This window comes from Armigeres subalbatus, chromosome 1, assembly GCF_024139115.2.
Source record: "Armigeres subalbatus isolate Guangzhou_Male chromosome 1, GZ_Asu_2, whole genome shotgun sequence".
In the NCBI taxonomy this organism is placed as follows: domain Eukaryota; kingdom Metazoa; phylum Arthropoda; class Insecta; order Diptera; family Culicidae; genus Armigeres; species Armigeres subalbatus.
Window position 1 is genome coordinate 55,027,869 of NC_085139.1, and position 13,898 is coordinate 55,041,766.

A 13,898-nucleotide genomic window follows, 5' to 3' on the forward strand; every position below is an offset into this window, starting at 1 on the left:
TCAAGAATATTGTAGGGAATTCCCCTAAGAATTACTTCGGATTTTTTTTCAGCAAATGCTTTGGAATTCCCCCCAGAAATTTCTCCAGAAATTGCTTCTTCGGGATTTCGACTAGAAATGTCCTCGGAAATAGTTCTAGAAATTCTCCTATGAAATTTTTTAGGAACTCCCCTGGGAATTTCCTACAAAATTATCGGAAAAATCCGCCATGAATTGCACCTGGAAATTTTCGAAAGATTTCACCGGATATTCCTCTAAATCTTATTCGGAATTTCTCCAGAAAACAACGTGAGGTTTTAATGGGAATTTCTAACGGAAAGATGGAAAGAATTCTAGTAGGAAATTAATTATATGATTGTTGCGCACAGATCTATTGTATGCAGTTCAACAGGAGCAATTGAATTGAAATGCCATAAGTGTGGCAAATGGCTGGAAACAAGTTCGTTTGCATGAATCTACTCCTCAAGTAGAATATTTTTTTAACGTTGTTCTTTAAACACATCATACACACAAGACGTTGAGTTTTATTTCAGCATTTTTTTTTTAATTGTGGCTAAAACTTGACATTGTTTCAAAGATAGAGACGCCAAAAGGTAGACATCATTAATTACAATGATAAAGCTCTCTAGACCGGTGTGGAGAAATACCATTTCGGTGTCATTGGACTAAGCTGCTAAGAACTTTTTTCAAAAGTTATTTGAAGTTCTGATAGCTTAATGATCAGATAACATTTGTCTAACACAGCGGTTCTTAACCTTTTTCTTAAGAGGTACCCCTTCGAGCTTTTATCTTAATTAGCGGCATCACTTATAAGATATATGAAAAATGGACCTGAAAACAAACTGCATATATGGTTCTCCAAAAATTTGCCTGAAATATTCGCCATTCTACTAAGCTTTTCAATTTAAATTAAGCTTATTCACCAAGCTTCCTTTGACTTTGAGGACTTTTAGAGGCTTTCGGAAATTTAAAAAGAGGCTTACGAACCCCTAAAAATGAGGTTTCCGACTCTCTAAAAGTGAGGCTTCCAGAGCTCTTTATATTGGGCTTGCGAGCTTGTTGAAAGGAGGCTACCGAGCCTCTTGAAAGAAGGTTTCCAAACCTCTTGCAATAAGGTTTTCGAGCCTCTTGAAAGGAGGCTTCCGAGCCTCTTGAAAGAAGGCTTTCGAGCCTCTTGAAAGAACATCTCTTAAAAGAAGGCTTCCGAGCCTTTTAAAAGCAGGCTTCCGAGCCTCTTAAAAGAAGGCTTCCGAGCCTCTTAAAAGGAGGCTTCCGAGGCTCTTAAAAGGAGGTTTCCGAGCCTCTTAAAAGGAGGCTTCCGAGCCTCATAAAAGGAGGCTTCCGAGCCCCTTAAACGGTAGCTTCCGAGCCACTTGTAAGGAGGTTTCCAAGCTTCTTGAATGATGGCTTTCGAGCCTTTTGAAAGGATTCTTACATTTTCCTTAAAAAGAGGCTTCCGAACCTTTTGAAAGGAGGCTTTCGAACCTCTTAAAAGAAGGCTTCCGTGCCTATTGTGAGGAGACTTCCGAACCTCTTGAAAGGAGGCTTTCGAGCCTCTTGAAAGGGGGCTTCCGAGCCTCTTGAAAGAATGCTTCCGAGCCTCTTGAGAGGAGGCTTCCGAGTCTCTTGAAAGGATACTTCCGATCCTTTTGCAAGAAGGCTTCCGAGCCTCTTGAAAGAAGGTTTTCTAGCCTCTTGAAAGGAGGCTTCCGAGTCTTTGGAAGGATTCTTCCGTGTTTCTTAAAAGGAGGCTTCCGAGCCTCTTGAAAGGAGTTCTTAGTCTCTTGAGAGGAGGCTTCCGAGCCTTTTAAAACGATCCTTCCGAAGCTCTTAAAGGAGGCTTCCGAACATCTCAAAGAAGGCTTCCGAACCTCTTGAAAAAAGGCTTTTTAACCTTTCGAAAGGAGGCTTCCGAGCCTCTTGAAAGGAGGCTTCAGAGCATCTTAAAAGGAGGTTTCCGAGCCTCTGGAAAGGAGGCTTCCGAGTCTCTTAAAAGGAGACGTCCGAGCCTCTTGAAAAGAGGCTTTCTAGCCTCTTGAAAGGAGGCTTCCGAGCCTCTTGAAAGGAGGCTTCCGAGCCTCTTGAAAGGGGGCTTCCAAGTCTCTTGAAAGAAGGCGTTCAAGCCTTTTGGAAAAATTCTTCCGTCTTTCCTAAAAGGAGGCTCCCGAATCTCTTGAAAGGTGGCTTTCGAGCCTCTTGAAAGAAAGCTTCTGAACCTCTTAAAAGGAGGCTTCCGAGCCTCTTGAGAGGAGGCTTCCGAGCCTCTTGAGAGGAGGCTTCCGAGCCTCTTGAGAGGAGGCTTCCGAGCCTCTTGAGAGGAGGCTTCCGAGCCTCTTGAGAGGAGGCTTCCGAGCCTCTTGAATGAATACTTCCGATCCTTTTGCAAGAAGGCTTCCGAGCCTCTTGAAAGAAGGTTTCCTAGCCTCTTGAAGGAGGTTTCCGAGCCTCTTTTTTTCTTTTTTTATACCCTCCTCTGACCCCCATACCAAAGAGCTCACATTATAAGCCCCCTGGTAATGGACAATTACTAACAAACAAATTGAAACGCGGGGTAGAAACTATTATCATGAAAGCTCTTGAAAGGAGGCTTCTGAGCATTTTAAAAGGAGGCTTCCGAGTCATTTGAAAGGAGGCTTACGAACCTCTTCAAAGGAGGCTCCCGAGCCTCTTGAAAGGAGGCTTCCGAGCCTCTTAAAATAAGGCTTCCGAGCCTCTTGAAAGAAGGTGTTCGAGCCTATTGAAAAAAATCTTCCGCCTGTTGAAAGGTGGTTTTCGAGCCTCTTGAAATAAAGCTTCCGAGCCTCTTGAAAGGAGGATTCCAAGCCTTTTGTAAAACGACTTCCGAGCATCTTGAAAGAAGGCTTCCGAGCCTCTTGAAAGGAAGCCTCCGAAGCTTTGAAAAGTAGGCTTCCGAACCTCTTGAAATGAGGCTTCCGAGCCTCTTGAAAGGAGGCTTCCGAGCCTCTCAAAAGGAGGCTTCCGTGCCTCTTACAAGGAGGGTTCCGAGCCTCTTGAAAGGAGGCTTCCGAGCCTCTTGAAATGAAGCTTCCGAGCCTCTTGAAATGAGGCTTCCGAGCCTCTTGAAATGAGGCTTCCGAGCTACTTGAAATGAGGCTTCGGAGCCTCTTGAAATGAAGCTTCCGAGCCTTCTGAAAGGAGGCTTCCGAGCCTCTTAAAAGGAGGCTTTCGAGCCTCTTGAAAGGAGGCTTCCGAGCCTCTTGAGAGGAGGCTTCCGAGCCTCTTGAGAGGAGGCTTCCGAGCCTCTTGAAAGGAGGCTTCCGAGCCTCTTGAAAGGAGGCTTCCGAGCCTCTTGAAAGGAGGCTTCCGAGCCTCTTGAAAGGAGGCTTTCGAGCCTCTTGAGAGGAGGCTTCCGAGCCTCTTGAAAGGAGGCTTCCGGGCCTCTTGAAATGAGGCTTCCGAGCCTCTTGAAATGAGACTTCCGAGCCTTTTGAAAGGAGACTTCCGAGCCTCTTGAGAGGAGGCTTCCGAGCTTCTTGAAAGGAGGCTTTCGAGTCTCTTGAAAAGAGGCTTCCGAGACATTTGAGAGGAGGCTTCCGAGCCTCTTGAAAGGAGGCTTCCGAACCTCTTTAAAGGAGGCTTCCGAGCCTTTTGAATGGAGGCTTCCGAGCCTTTTGAAAGGAGGCTTCCGAGCCTCTTGAAAGGAGACTTCCAAGCCTCTTGAAAGGAGGCTTCCAAGCCTCTTGAAAGGAGGCTTCCAAGCCTCTTGAAAAGAGGCTTCCGAGACATTTGAGAGGAGGCTTCCGAGCCTCTTGAAAGGAGGCTTCCGAACCTCTTAAAAGGAGGCTTCCGAGCCTTTTGAAAGGAGGCTTCTGAGCCTCTTGAAAGGAGGCTTCCGAGAGATTTGAGAGGAGGCTTCCGAGCCTCTTGAAAGGAGGCTTCCGAGCCACTTGAAATGAGGCTATGGAGCCTCTTGAAAGAGGCTTCCAAGCCTCTTGAAAGAAGGCTTCCGAACCTCTTGAAATGAGGCTTCCGAGCCTCTTGAAAGGAGGCTTCCGAGTCACTTGGAAGGAGGCTTCTGAACCTCTTGAAAAGAGGCTTCCGGGCCTCTTGAAATGAGGCTTCCCAGCCTCTCGAAATGAGGCTTCCGAGCCTCTCGAAATGAGGCTTCCGAGCCTCTTGAAAGTAGGCTTCCGAACCTCTTGAAAGGAGGCTTCCGAGCCTCTTGAAGGAGGCTTCCGAGCCTCTTGAAATGAGGTTTCCGAGTCTCTTGGAAGAAGGTTTCCGAGTCTCTTGGAAGTAGGCTTCCGAGTCTCTTGGAAGGAGGCTTCCGAGCCTCTTGGAAGGAGGCTTCCGAGCCTCTTGGAAGGAGGCTTCCAAGCCTCTTAGAAAGAGGCTTCCGAGCCTCTTAGAAAGAGGCTTCCGAGCCTCTTAGAAAGAGGCTTCCAAGCCTCTTGAAAGAGGCTTCCGAGCCTCTTGGAAGGAGGCTTCCGAGCCTCTTGGAAGGAGGCTTCCGAGCCTCTTGGAAGGAGGCTTCCGAGCCTCTTGGAAGGAGGCTTCCATGCCTCTTGAAAGAAGGCTTCCGAGCCTCTTGGAAGAAGGCTTCCAAGCCTCATGGAAGAAGGCTTCCAAGCCTCTTGAAAGGAGGCTTCCGAGCCTCTTGAAATGAGGCTTCCGAGCCTCTTGAAAGGAGGCTTCCGATCCTCTTGGAAGGAAGCTTCCAAGCCTCTTGGAAGGAGGCTTCCAAACCTCTTGGAAGGAGGCTTCCATGCCTCTTGAAAGGAGGCTTCCAAGGCTCTTGAAAGAAGGCTTCCAAGCCTCTTGAAAGGAGGCTTCTGAGCCTCTTGAAATGAGGCTTCTGAGCCTCTTGAAATGAGGCTTCTGAGCCTCTTGAAAGGAGGCTTCTGAGCTTCTTGAAATGAGGCTTCTGAGCCTCTTGAAAGGAGGCTTCTGAGCCTCTTGAAAGGAGGATTCTGAGCCTCTTGAAAGGAGGTTTCCAAGCCTCTTGAAAGGAGGTTTCCAAGCCTCTTGGTAAAAGGCTTTCGAGCTTTTAGAAAGGATTCTTCCGTGTTTCTTAAAAGGATACCTCCGAGCCTGTTGAAAGGTTGACTTCTTAGTCTCTTTAAAGGAGGCTTCCGAGCCTTTTGAAATGAGGCTCTTGAACCTCTTGAAATGAGGCTTGAAAAGAGGCTTCCGGGTGTCTTGAAAGTAGGCTTCCGAACCTCTTAAAGGGAGGCTTCTGAGTCTCTTGAAGGGAGGCTTCCGAGATTTTTGACAGCTTTGGAGCCTCTCAAAATGAAAGCTTCATCCATTAACTACGAAACGCAAAAATTGGCCATTTTCAACCCTCTCTCCCCGCTATGTCACACTTTTTGTATGACTTATATAAAAAAAATTTATGGATTGCCACACTTACGGCAATCCTCCTCCCTTCTCGTAGCGTTATGCATTTATGGATGCTCTCTTACGAACTGCTTTGAAGAAGGCTTTCAAGCCTCTTGCAACGAAGCTAGTAAACTTTTCTAAAAAGCCGTTATGTCATTTCCGAGTTTTTAGATTCTAGAATTTATTCACTCAACGTTTTGTTCCACACCACACTGTGCTACACTGAAATCAATTCACCAATTTATTTTATGTGCGGTAATCATATAAAGGAAAATGGATTTGCTCTGACTGGATTTCATGTGCAGCATTTGATTTTCATTTCATGATAATGGTGTTTAAAAGCTAAGCATATACAATATGAAAAGATTTTATTTAGAATGTAATTGATATGACAATATTTTTTATGTGCATCGGTCCATAGTTGTTAACTATCAATGCCGGCACATAAAATTCAAGAGCGCGCAATAAAACAAAAGTTGGAATGCAAAACAACATGGTTGAGTCAACTGAAGCTAAACCGAAGAAAATTTATCTGGTGGATGAAAATTATCCGATAATGAAAGAATACGGACTGATTTTACGGCGACGACTCTTAGCGCGAAACAACGGACACGAATAGGAACATGGAACGTTTTAACCCTAGCCCAGCAGGGTAAATTGGCACAACTTGCCAATGAGGCACGCCGCATGAAGCTTGAGATCCTGGGACTGAGTGAAGTCCGTTGGCCAAACTTTGGAGAACACAGAACGCCGTCGGGACAAGTTCTGCTATACTCTGGTTTACGAGGTGAACACGCTCCCCGGCATCGCGGAGTTGGCTTCCTACTAAGCGCTCAGGCACACTCTGCGCTTATGAAGTGGGAACCTATAAGTGAAAGGATAATCGTTGCCAGATTTAGAACACGGGTCCGAAACCTTACTATAATCCAATGTTATGCGCCAACCGATGCTGCCGATCTGCAAGACAAAGAGAACTTCTACAGTCAACTCAATGCCGTCGTAGATAGAATTCCGAAGGGTGATATCAAGATCTGTTTGGGCGACTTCAATGCGAAGATCGGATCCGACAACTCGAACCATGAGCGCATTATGGGACGCCATGGTCTCGGAGAAATGAGCGAAAACGGAGAGCTGTTCGCAGAATTTTGTGGTAATAACGACATGGTGATCGGGGGATCGCTCTTCCCTCATCGACCGGTTCACAAGGTCACGTGGGCCTCCCGTGACGGCTTTACAGAAAATCAAATCGACCACATCTGCATCAGCCGAAAATGGAAACGGAGCCTTCTTGATGTACGGAATAAACGTAGTGCCGATATCGCGTCTGATCATCACCTCCTCATCGGCGAAATACGCCTGCGCATTGCGCGGATTCGTCGGCAGGAGGAAAGAGTTGGACGACGATTCAACACACGCCGACTGGAAGATGCCACGGTGAAACGGTCCTTCGTTGAAGAACTGGAGACGCGTGCTGCAGATATTCCGGAAGGTGGCAGCGTGGAAGACCAATGGACCGCCATCAAGAATGCCTTCATCGCCACCAGCGAGAACAATCTGGGTGAACTACGCAGCCAGAGAAAACAATGGATCACCGATGAGACCTGGAGGAAGATAGAGGAGCGAAGAGAAGCCAAAGCCGCGATAGAGCGATCGAAAACCAGAGGAGCCAAAGTCTTAGCCCGTCAACGATACACGGCTCTTGAGAAGGAAGTAAAACGCTCATGTCGACGGGACAAGCGAGCGTGGGCAGACTCTCTGGCCGACGAAGGAGAGAGAGCCGCCGCAACCGGGGACATTCGCCTCCTCTACGATATCTCACGACGCTTAAGCGGGGCGAAGATAAATGCAACGATGCCTGTGAAAGACGCGAATGATCAGTTATTGACCGACCCAACTGACCAGCTGAAACGCTGGTTCGAGCACTTCGAACAACTTTTTCAAGTGCCAACCAGGCCATCACCACCTCGGCATGATCTGCCTAGGATCCGACGTATAACACGTGTCAATACCGAAGCTCCATCACTGCTAGAGATTCAAACAGCCATCCAAAGCATGAAATCGAATAAAGCCCCAGGGGTCGACCGCATATCAGCCGAGATGCTCAAAGCTGACCCCATGACATCCGCTCAACTACTGCATCGTTTATTTCATAATATCTGGGACACCGCAACTTTCCCGGTCGACTGGATGCAAGGTATCTTAGTGAAGGTGTCCAAAAGGGTGACCTGACTGTATGCGATAACTGGCGAGGCATTATGTTGCTGTGTACCGTTCTCAAAGTTCTGTGCAAAATTATCCTAGCCCGGATTCAGGAGAAGATCGATGCGACTCTCCGGCGGCAGCAAGCCGGATTCCGTGCCGGAAGATCCTGTGTGGACCATATTGTCACGCTCCGCATCATTTGGAGCAGGTCAACGAATTCCAAGAGTCCCTTTACTTGGTATTCATTGACTACGAAAAGCTTTCGACCGTCTCAATCACGAGAATATGTGGGGCGCCCTGAGACGCAAGGGGTTCCTGAGAAAATCATCGGCCTCATCGAAGCACAGTACGAGGCCTTTTCGTGTAGAGTGCTGCACAATGGGGTCCTGTCCGACCCTATCCGGGTCGTAGCTGGTGTGAGGCAAGGATGTATTCTATCACCGTTACTGTTCCTCATCGTAATCGATGAGATTCTGGTAGATGCGATTGACCGTGAACCAAACCGCGGGCTGTTATGGCAGCCTATAACCATGGAGCACCTAAACGACTTCGAATTGGCGGATGACGTTGCACTACTCGCGCAACGGCGCTCTGACATGCAGAGTAAGCTCAACGACCTTGCCGATCGCTCCTCCTCGGCAGGTTTAGTCATCAACGTCAACAAAACCAAATCGTTGGATGTAAACACGGTGACTCCTTCCAGTTTCACAGTAGCCGGGCAACCAGTGGAGAATGTTGAAAGCTTCCAATATCTTGGTAGCCAAATGGCGTCAGACGGCGGTACCAAGATCGACATAGGCGCACGGATCAAGAAAGCAAGGGCTGCCTTTGCGAGTTTAAGAAATATCTGGAAAAACAGGCAGATAAGTGAACGCACCAAAATACGAATTTTCAACTCTAACGTGAAATCTGTGCTGTTATACGCTAGCGAAACATGGTGTGTATCAGTGGAGAACACTCAACGGCTGCAGGTGTTCATTAACAGATGCCTGCGGTATATAATTCGGGCCTGGTGGCCTCACAACTGGATCTCAAACAACGAGCTCCATCGTCGTTGTCACCAGAGGCCGATAACAACAGAAATTCGGGATCGGAAGTGGGGCTGGGTCGGCCACACTCTACGTAGGGGCGGAAACGAAATCTGTAAGCAAGCATTAGACTGGAACCCAGCGGGACATCGCAGCAGAGGCAGACCCAGAGGCTCATGGCGGAGAAGCCTCAATAAAGAAATAAAATAAGTCGACCGAAATCTAACCTGGCAACAGGTTAAAGCGATAGCCGGGCATCGCTCAGGATGGAGATCTTTCAAGTCGGCCCTTTGCACCACCGGAGGTGTACAGGATCCATAAGTAAAGTAAGTAAGGATGAAAATTATAAAAGGTAAGCGTGTACGGTTTTCCATCCTGAATTTCTTTATTCTCATGATTTTTTTCTTATCAAACAAGGTACAGTTAAATGATTAGAAACGACTTGAGATGCGGGATCACAGCTGCTTCAGATTATCACGGACAAGCCTCATCCTGACGAACTAAATAATAGACACTTCCATCAGATTCTTCTGCAGATCCACTTTTGGAAATCGATGCTAGCAGCTAGCAAAACAATATCGCTAATCCCAATAAGTTTGCCGAATGAAATTGTTGACAGGGAGTATTTTCTCCGATGTTCCAGTTGTATCCGACGGTCAATCTTCCATCCGCCGATTCGGACATTATTCCGCCGGTAAAATCATATTAGAAAGATCGCCTTGAAAATGATGTCAAGAAAATTATCATGAAATGTTTTCTTCGATGTTCCTGTCGTATTTTATCACCGAACTGCAATCGATTCAGCCACGATCGTTTTGAAAATCGTCACCGAATAATTTTCTTGTCATCATTTCCAAGGCGATCTTTCTAATTTGATTTTACCGGTGGAATAAAGTCCGAATCGTCGGATGGAAGATTGACCGTCGGATACAACTGGAACATCGAAGAAAATACTCCCTATCAACAATTTCATATGGCCGAAGATCGGCCGGCAGATACGACAGTTCCGTACCAAAAATGTGATGGAATAATACCGTAATTCATGCCGGTTGCAATTATTACCGGCTATACTTGATTTGGTCACCGTAGAACTAGACAAAAATATGGTGTATGTCGATATTTCCGGGCTGCTGCTGGCTGGCATCGTTTTCTAGAATTTGTTCCGCATGGAAGACAAGTGTGCAATATCGTACCACCGTCAACCTCAATTAATTTTCCTATATCATATATTTGTTACCGTTTCTTACAAGCTCCGAAATAAAAATATTGATTTATTAAAAATATTGTACTTATATATATGCGCATCTCCTTGATTTCTGATTAAGGATTTCTATTCTAGAATCAAAAATGTCTCCTATTTGTTTTTATAAGCAAACCAAATATTTATTATTAACAGGCGCACATAAAACACATTGGAGCGGTTAGATAAACACTATTCGAAATGCATTTATTTCATGTATGCATTGCACATAAAACTTAAGAGGTACAAAATCTACAGTTTTATGTGCAGGAACAGTAATATTTATTTGCAAAGCTTGATTGCAAAAATATATGTGCGTTGCAGATAATATTTAGATGCAGAATCAGCTCAGTGTAGATATAAATAGTGGTGGTATCAGGGGTATAGCAAAAGTCAAAATCACCGTATCAAACATGAAATACATACCTAGATATGTTTACTCTTTTATTCGTTGACTTACACAGATTTATAACTTAAAAATGATTTATTCCTCTGAAACGTGTAGTGCACTCACGCGTGCACGCCAAAAAAAACGAGTCGTTTACAGGAGTTAACCCAGTTGAAACTCATGGAAAAAGGTCAACTGAATTAAGCGTGCACAAACCGAAAATGTCAGAATGCCCAAAACTGTCAGAATTTCCAAAAGTGTCAAATTCATGTTTACTACGGTGCATCTGTATGGGGTTGACAGCTGCGCTATATCCCTGGGTGGTATTTATAAAGTTTTGATTAACCTTTTATGTACAATACAAACTTTTGGAAAAAAGATTACCCAATTATAAAAACTTAATCGATAAGTTTTAATTGGAATTGTTGAACATACGCCATTACGCATTTTTGTACGAGGTACCTTCTGGGCCAGCGAAAGTACCCCCAGGGGTACATGTACCCCACGTTGAGAACCACTGGTCTAACAGGTCATTGCACAAAATCTGAAATTGATGGTGTGAGGGTTGAGGTGTCAAATGACATTGATGTTATGGCATTTCATATTTTTTTTTTGTAATTTCGCTCTTATGTTTCAAACTTAGTGTTTGAAACTATGATCTGTTAGACAAAGTTGTCTTCTTCTTCTTCTTATTGGTATTACGTCCCCCACTAAGACATTACCGCCTCGCTGCTTAGTGTCCATTCAGCACATCCACAGTTATTAACTGCGAAATTTCTAAGCCAGGTTACCATTTTTGGATTCGTATATCATGAGGCTTACGCGATGACACTTTTATGCCCAGGGAAGTCCAGAAAATGTCCAACCCGAAAAGAGATAGGAAACGGTATGAGCACGGAATGATTCCGCTACTGAAATTCCGCGAGCAGTACGGAGCTGAAAAGTAGAGAAAATTTCGTAACGCTAATAACGCCTGCTGGGTAGAGTAAATGGAGCTGTCACTTTTCCTTACGGAAAAATATTCCGTACCATTATTTCGCACGGAAGAGTGACATTTCTCCTATACTGAATCAGCTGTCAAATTTACTTAGGTTTTGGTATAAAAGCCGTCGCAATTTCAAAGCGGATTGATCCGTAGATAAAATGACGCATTCATACACCAAAACAATTGAAAAAATATTTGAATCTCGTGATTCAAATCTGCAGAAAATAAAAGTGAGCGTTATACCAGCTTTTTTTTTACAGTTGACTGGTATAAAAAATAAATCTAGAACAGCTGCTGGGAAAATAATGTTTCAGATTCATATTCAAACTGGCAGCCCCGAACGATTTGAATCTTTGCTGATTTTACTCTTACAATGCATAAAATGAAAATAAATTTTAGTCACAAGATAAAGGTTGTCTCTATCGTCGCTGTCCGAAACATCTTTTGCTGGCGAGGATAGGGTGCTTAATCTTATTGAAGTAAAAATACATACGATTTGACAGTTCGGTACCCAAAATGTCTCGGGCAACAGAGCAAAAGGTACCGAAGAAACAATCTTTATCTTGTAACTAAAATATCTTTTTTAAAATGCCTCGACGTAAAAGAGCAACACTCTTTGAGCTTGAGCTTGAGCTTGAGCTTGATTGACTGCTCGTAGTTGCTACTCCATTATGACCAGATCAGCTGTTCTTGCACAGGGAACCAACAGATGTTTGCTTGGGACTAGCACACATCTTCAATGTACAAGTACTGGTGATCTCATTTGTTAGGTCATACTGGCGCCTGCCACGTCAGAATGCAAGTCAATGTAGGGAAGGGGGAGGAAATGATGATGCAATCACTCGCCCACTGCAAGCCGAATATACCTCTGCACTTGCCACGAGTTCATGCGGAATTTGTTGGAATTTCTGGGTTAGGTTGGAGAGGCAGAGGTCCGTCTTGGTTAACGAGCTGCCAATGTGATAGATAGGAGAAGGTAACTGATGGAATTTCTAATTGGATGTAGGAAACGAGCTCTATAGTTCATTTCCAATTCTAGCAGTATACTGATAGAATACTTAAGTTGAAGGTATTTAGGAATAGTAATGGAAACGGTATGGAAGTCCATTTCCAGTTCTAGCGATTGCTAGAAAATGAGAAATAAAGAGAAAGATACAAAGTAGGAGAATGGAACGGACCTGGGATTGAACCCACGACCTCCTGCGTATGAGGCAGAAGCAGTAGCCATATGACTACCAAGCCCGCACTAATAAAAGAGCAACACTCTTTGTACTATTATCCTGCCAATAGATGGCGCCAAAAACATAATGAAATCAGTGACATCTACAATTTCGAACATGTACAAAGATTTGTTTCTTTCAGAGCATAGAAGCTTGAATCAGCGACCAACGCAGGTTTCCGACAACGGAAACAAACAAACCAACAAAGGATATCAGGTTCAGGTGTCCATACAAAAGACGGATGTTTACCAGAAGAAATGAGCAGAAATTTTGGCGCGATATTCTTAACCAATCGTATTTGCAAAAATATAGCTACTATGTAACCGTCATGCTTATGCTTATGCTAATGGGCAGCATAGTCAAACAAACGCATATTAATCAGTAATAGATTTACTTCAATTATACAACAAACATTAGTCTAGATACTGAAATTCATCTTCGCAGGGGCGCTCGCTTCCACCTTCTAGCCGTTTCAAGGCTTGGCAGCATTCCACGGAGCAGCGCAGTATTCTAACTGTTGGTAGATGTACTCGTTGAAGGGCGTGATCTGTTCGACCAGTTTGTCCAGGCAGTTCAGGTTCTCGGCAACAATTATTGGCTTATTGTACTCCATGGCGTCAAGCTGGAACTGAACCAGGGGCAAGACCTGATCGTCCCACATATCAACTGATTCCTGGTAGACTCGGGGTAGATACTCAGCATGCGCAGACGCATTTTTGACGGAGTTGTGCGTGCTGAAAGACCATATCACGTACTCACTGAGAGACGTGGACAAACGTTGCAGCAGATCCAACATCTCTACAAACGAGTAGGATAGATCGTCTTTCGCGGTGGTGGAGAACAAGGCGCAGAGGCTCATGGCAGAGGCCAGAGCACGCTGTTCGTCAACGATCTGCCTAACCAGATTCAATAGGCATTCTTCGTCACCTCCGTCGATAATTTTAGCTGCGATTAGATTGCGGGTTTCATCAAATCCGAAATCGATGGCATTGCGTGCTTCGCCAAAGTTCTTCAGCAAATCTTCATTCATGTGACGGTACGTTGCAAACAGTCCAGTGCGAGCGAACTGTAGTAACTGATCCTTTTCCTTGCTCAGTTCGGCGAACAGGGGGGCATATTCGTCAACGACGGCGATCAGGTCACCAACGGCATTCTTCTCGACGACTGCGGGGGACGGAGCTGCGTTTATAGCCACCTGCGCAAAATTTATGGTTTTATCAGCGCGAATTATTACTTAAACACCTGTGCGTTACTGAACGAGATTGACTTACCGATATGGCTACCACCAAAAGGACGTCAATAAGTTTCATGATGCGACCGGTGCCTAGAATTGGACTGACTGGCTAAGCCGATGCCGAACTGCCGGTTACTTATATACATTCTAATCGACAGCGTTCGGCAGGAAATTTCACCCACCTACCAGACGAGATTAGATTACGTATGTGACTATGCCATAGTTAGATTGCGGAACCGTTGGCGAACACCTGGCAAA

General features: G+C 45.1%; 2 protein-coding genes across 3 annotated transcripts in view; both read right to left on the reverse strand.

The window, feature by feature from the left end:
- The window catches only part of LOC134225762 (probable maleylacetoacetate isomerase 2), a 165,307-nt gene that overhangs the window by 18,260 nt on the left and 133,149 nt on the right, over positions 1-13,898 (reverse strand). The gene's annotated exons all lie outside the window — the stretch shown is intronic.
- On the reverse strand, positions 12,779-13,744 carry LOC134208403 (uncharacterized). Its single transcript, XM_062684384.1, has 2 exons — positions 13,678-13,744; positions 12,779-13,601 (listed from the first exon to the last, which is right to left on the reverse strand). Exons 1-2 carry the CDS (start codon positions 13,714-13,716, stop codon positions 12,879-12,881), a joined length of 762 nt encoding a protein of 253 aa, XP_062540368.1. The 5' UTR covers positions 13,717-13,744; the 3' UTR covers positions 12,779-12,878.

What these genes read in the sequence shown, in the direction of transcription:
- LOC134208403 (XM_062684384.1), bottom strand. Translation starts at nt 13,716, where the DNA reads ATGAAACTTATTGACGTCCTTTTGGTGGTAGCCATATCG. An exon ending in TTTTGGTGGTAGCCATATCG is followed by an intron (nt 13,602 to 13,677) that starts GTAAGTCAATCT and finishes AATTTTGCGCAG; the next exon opens with GTGGCTATAAACGCAGCTCC.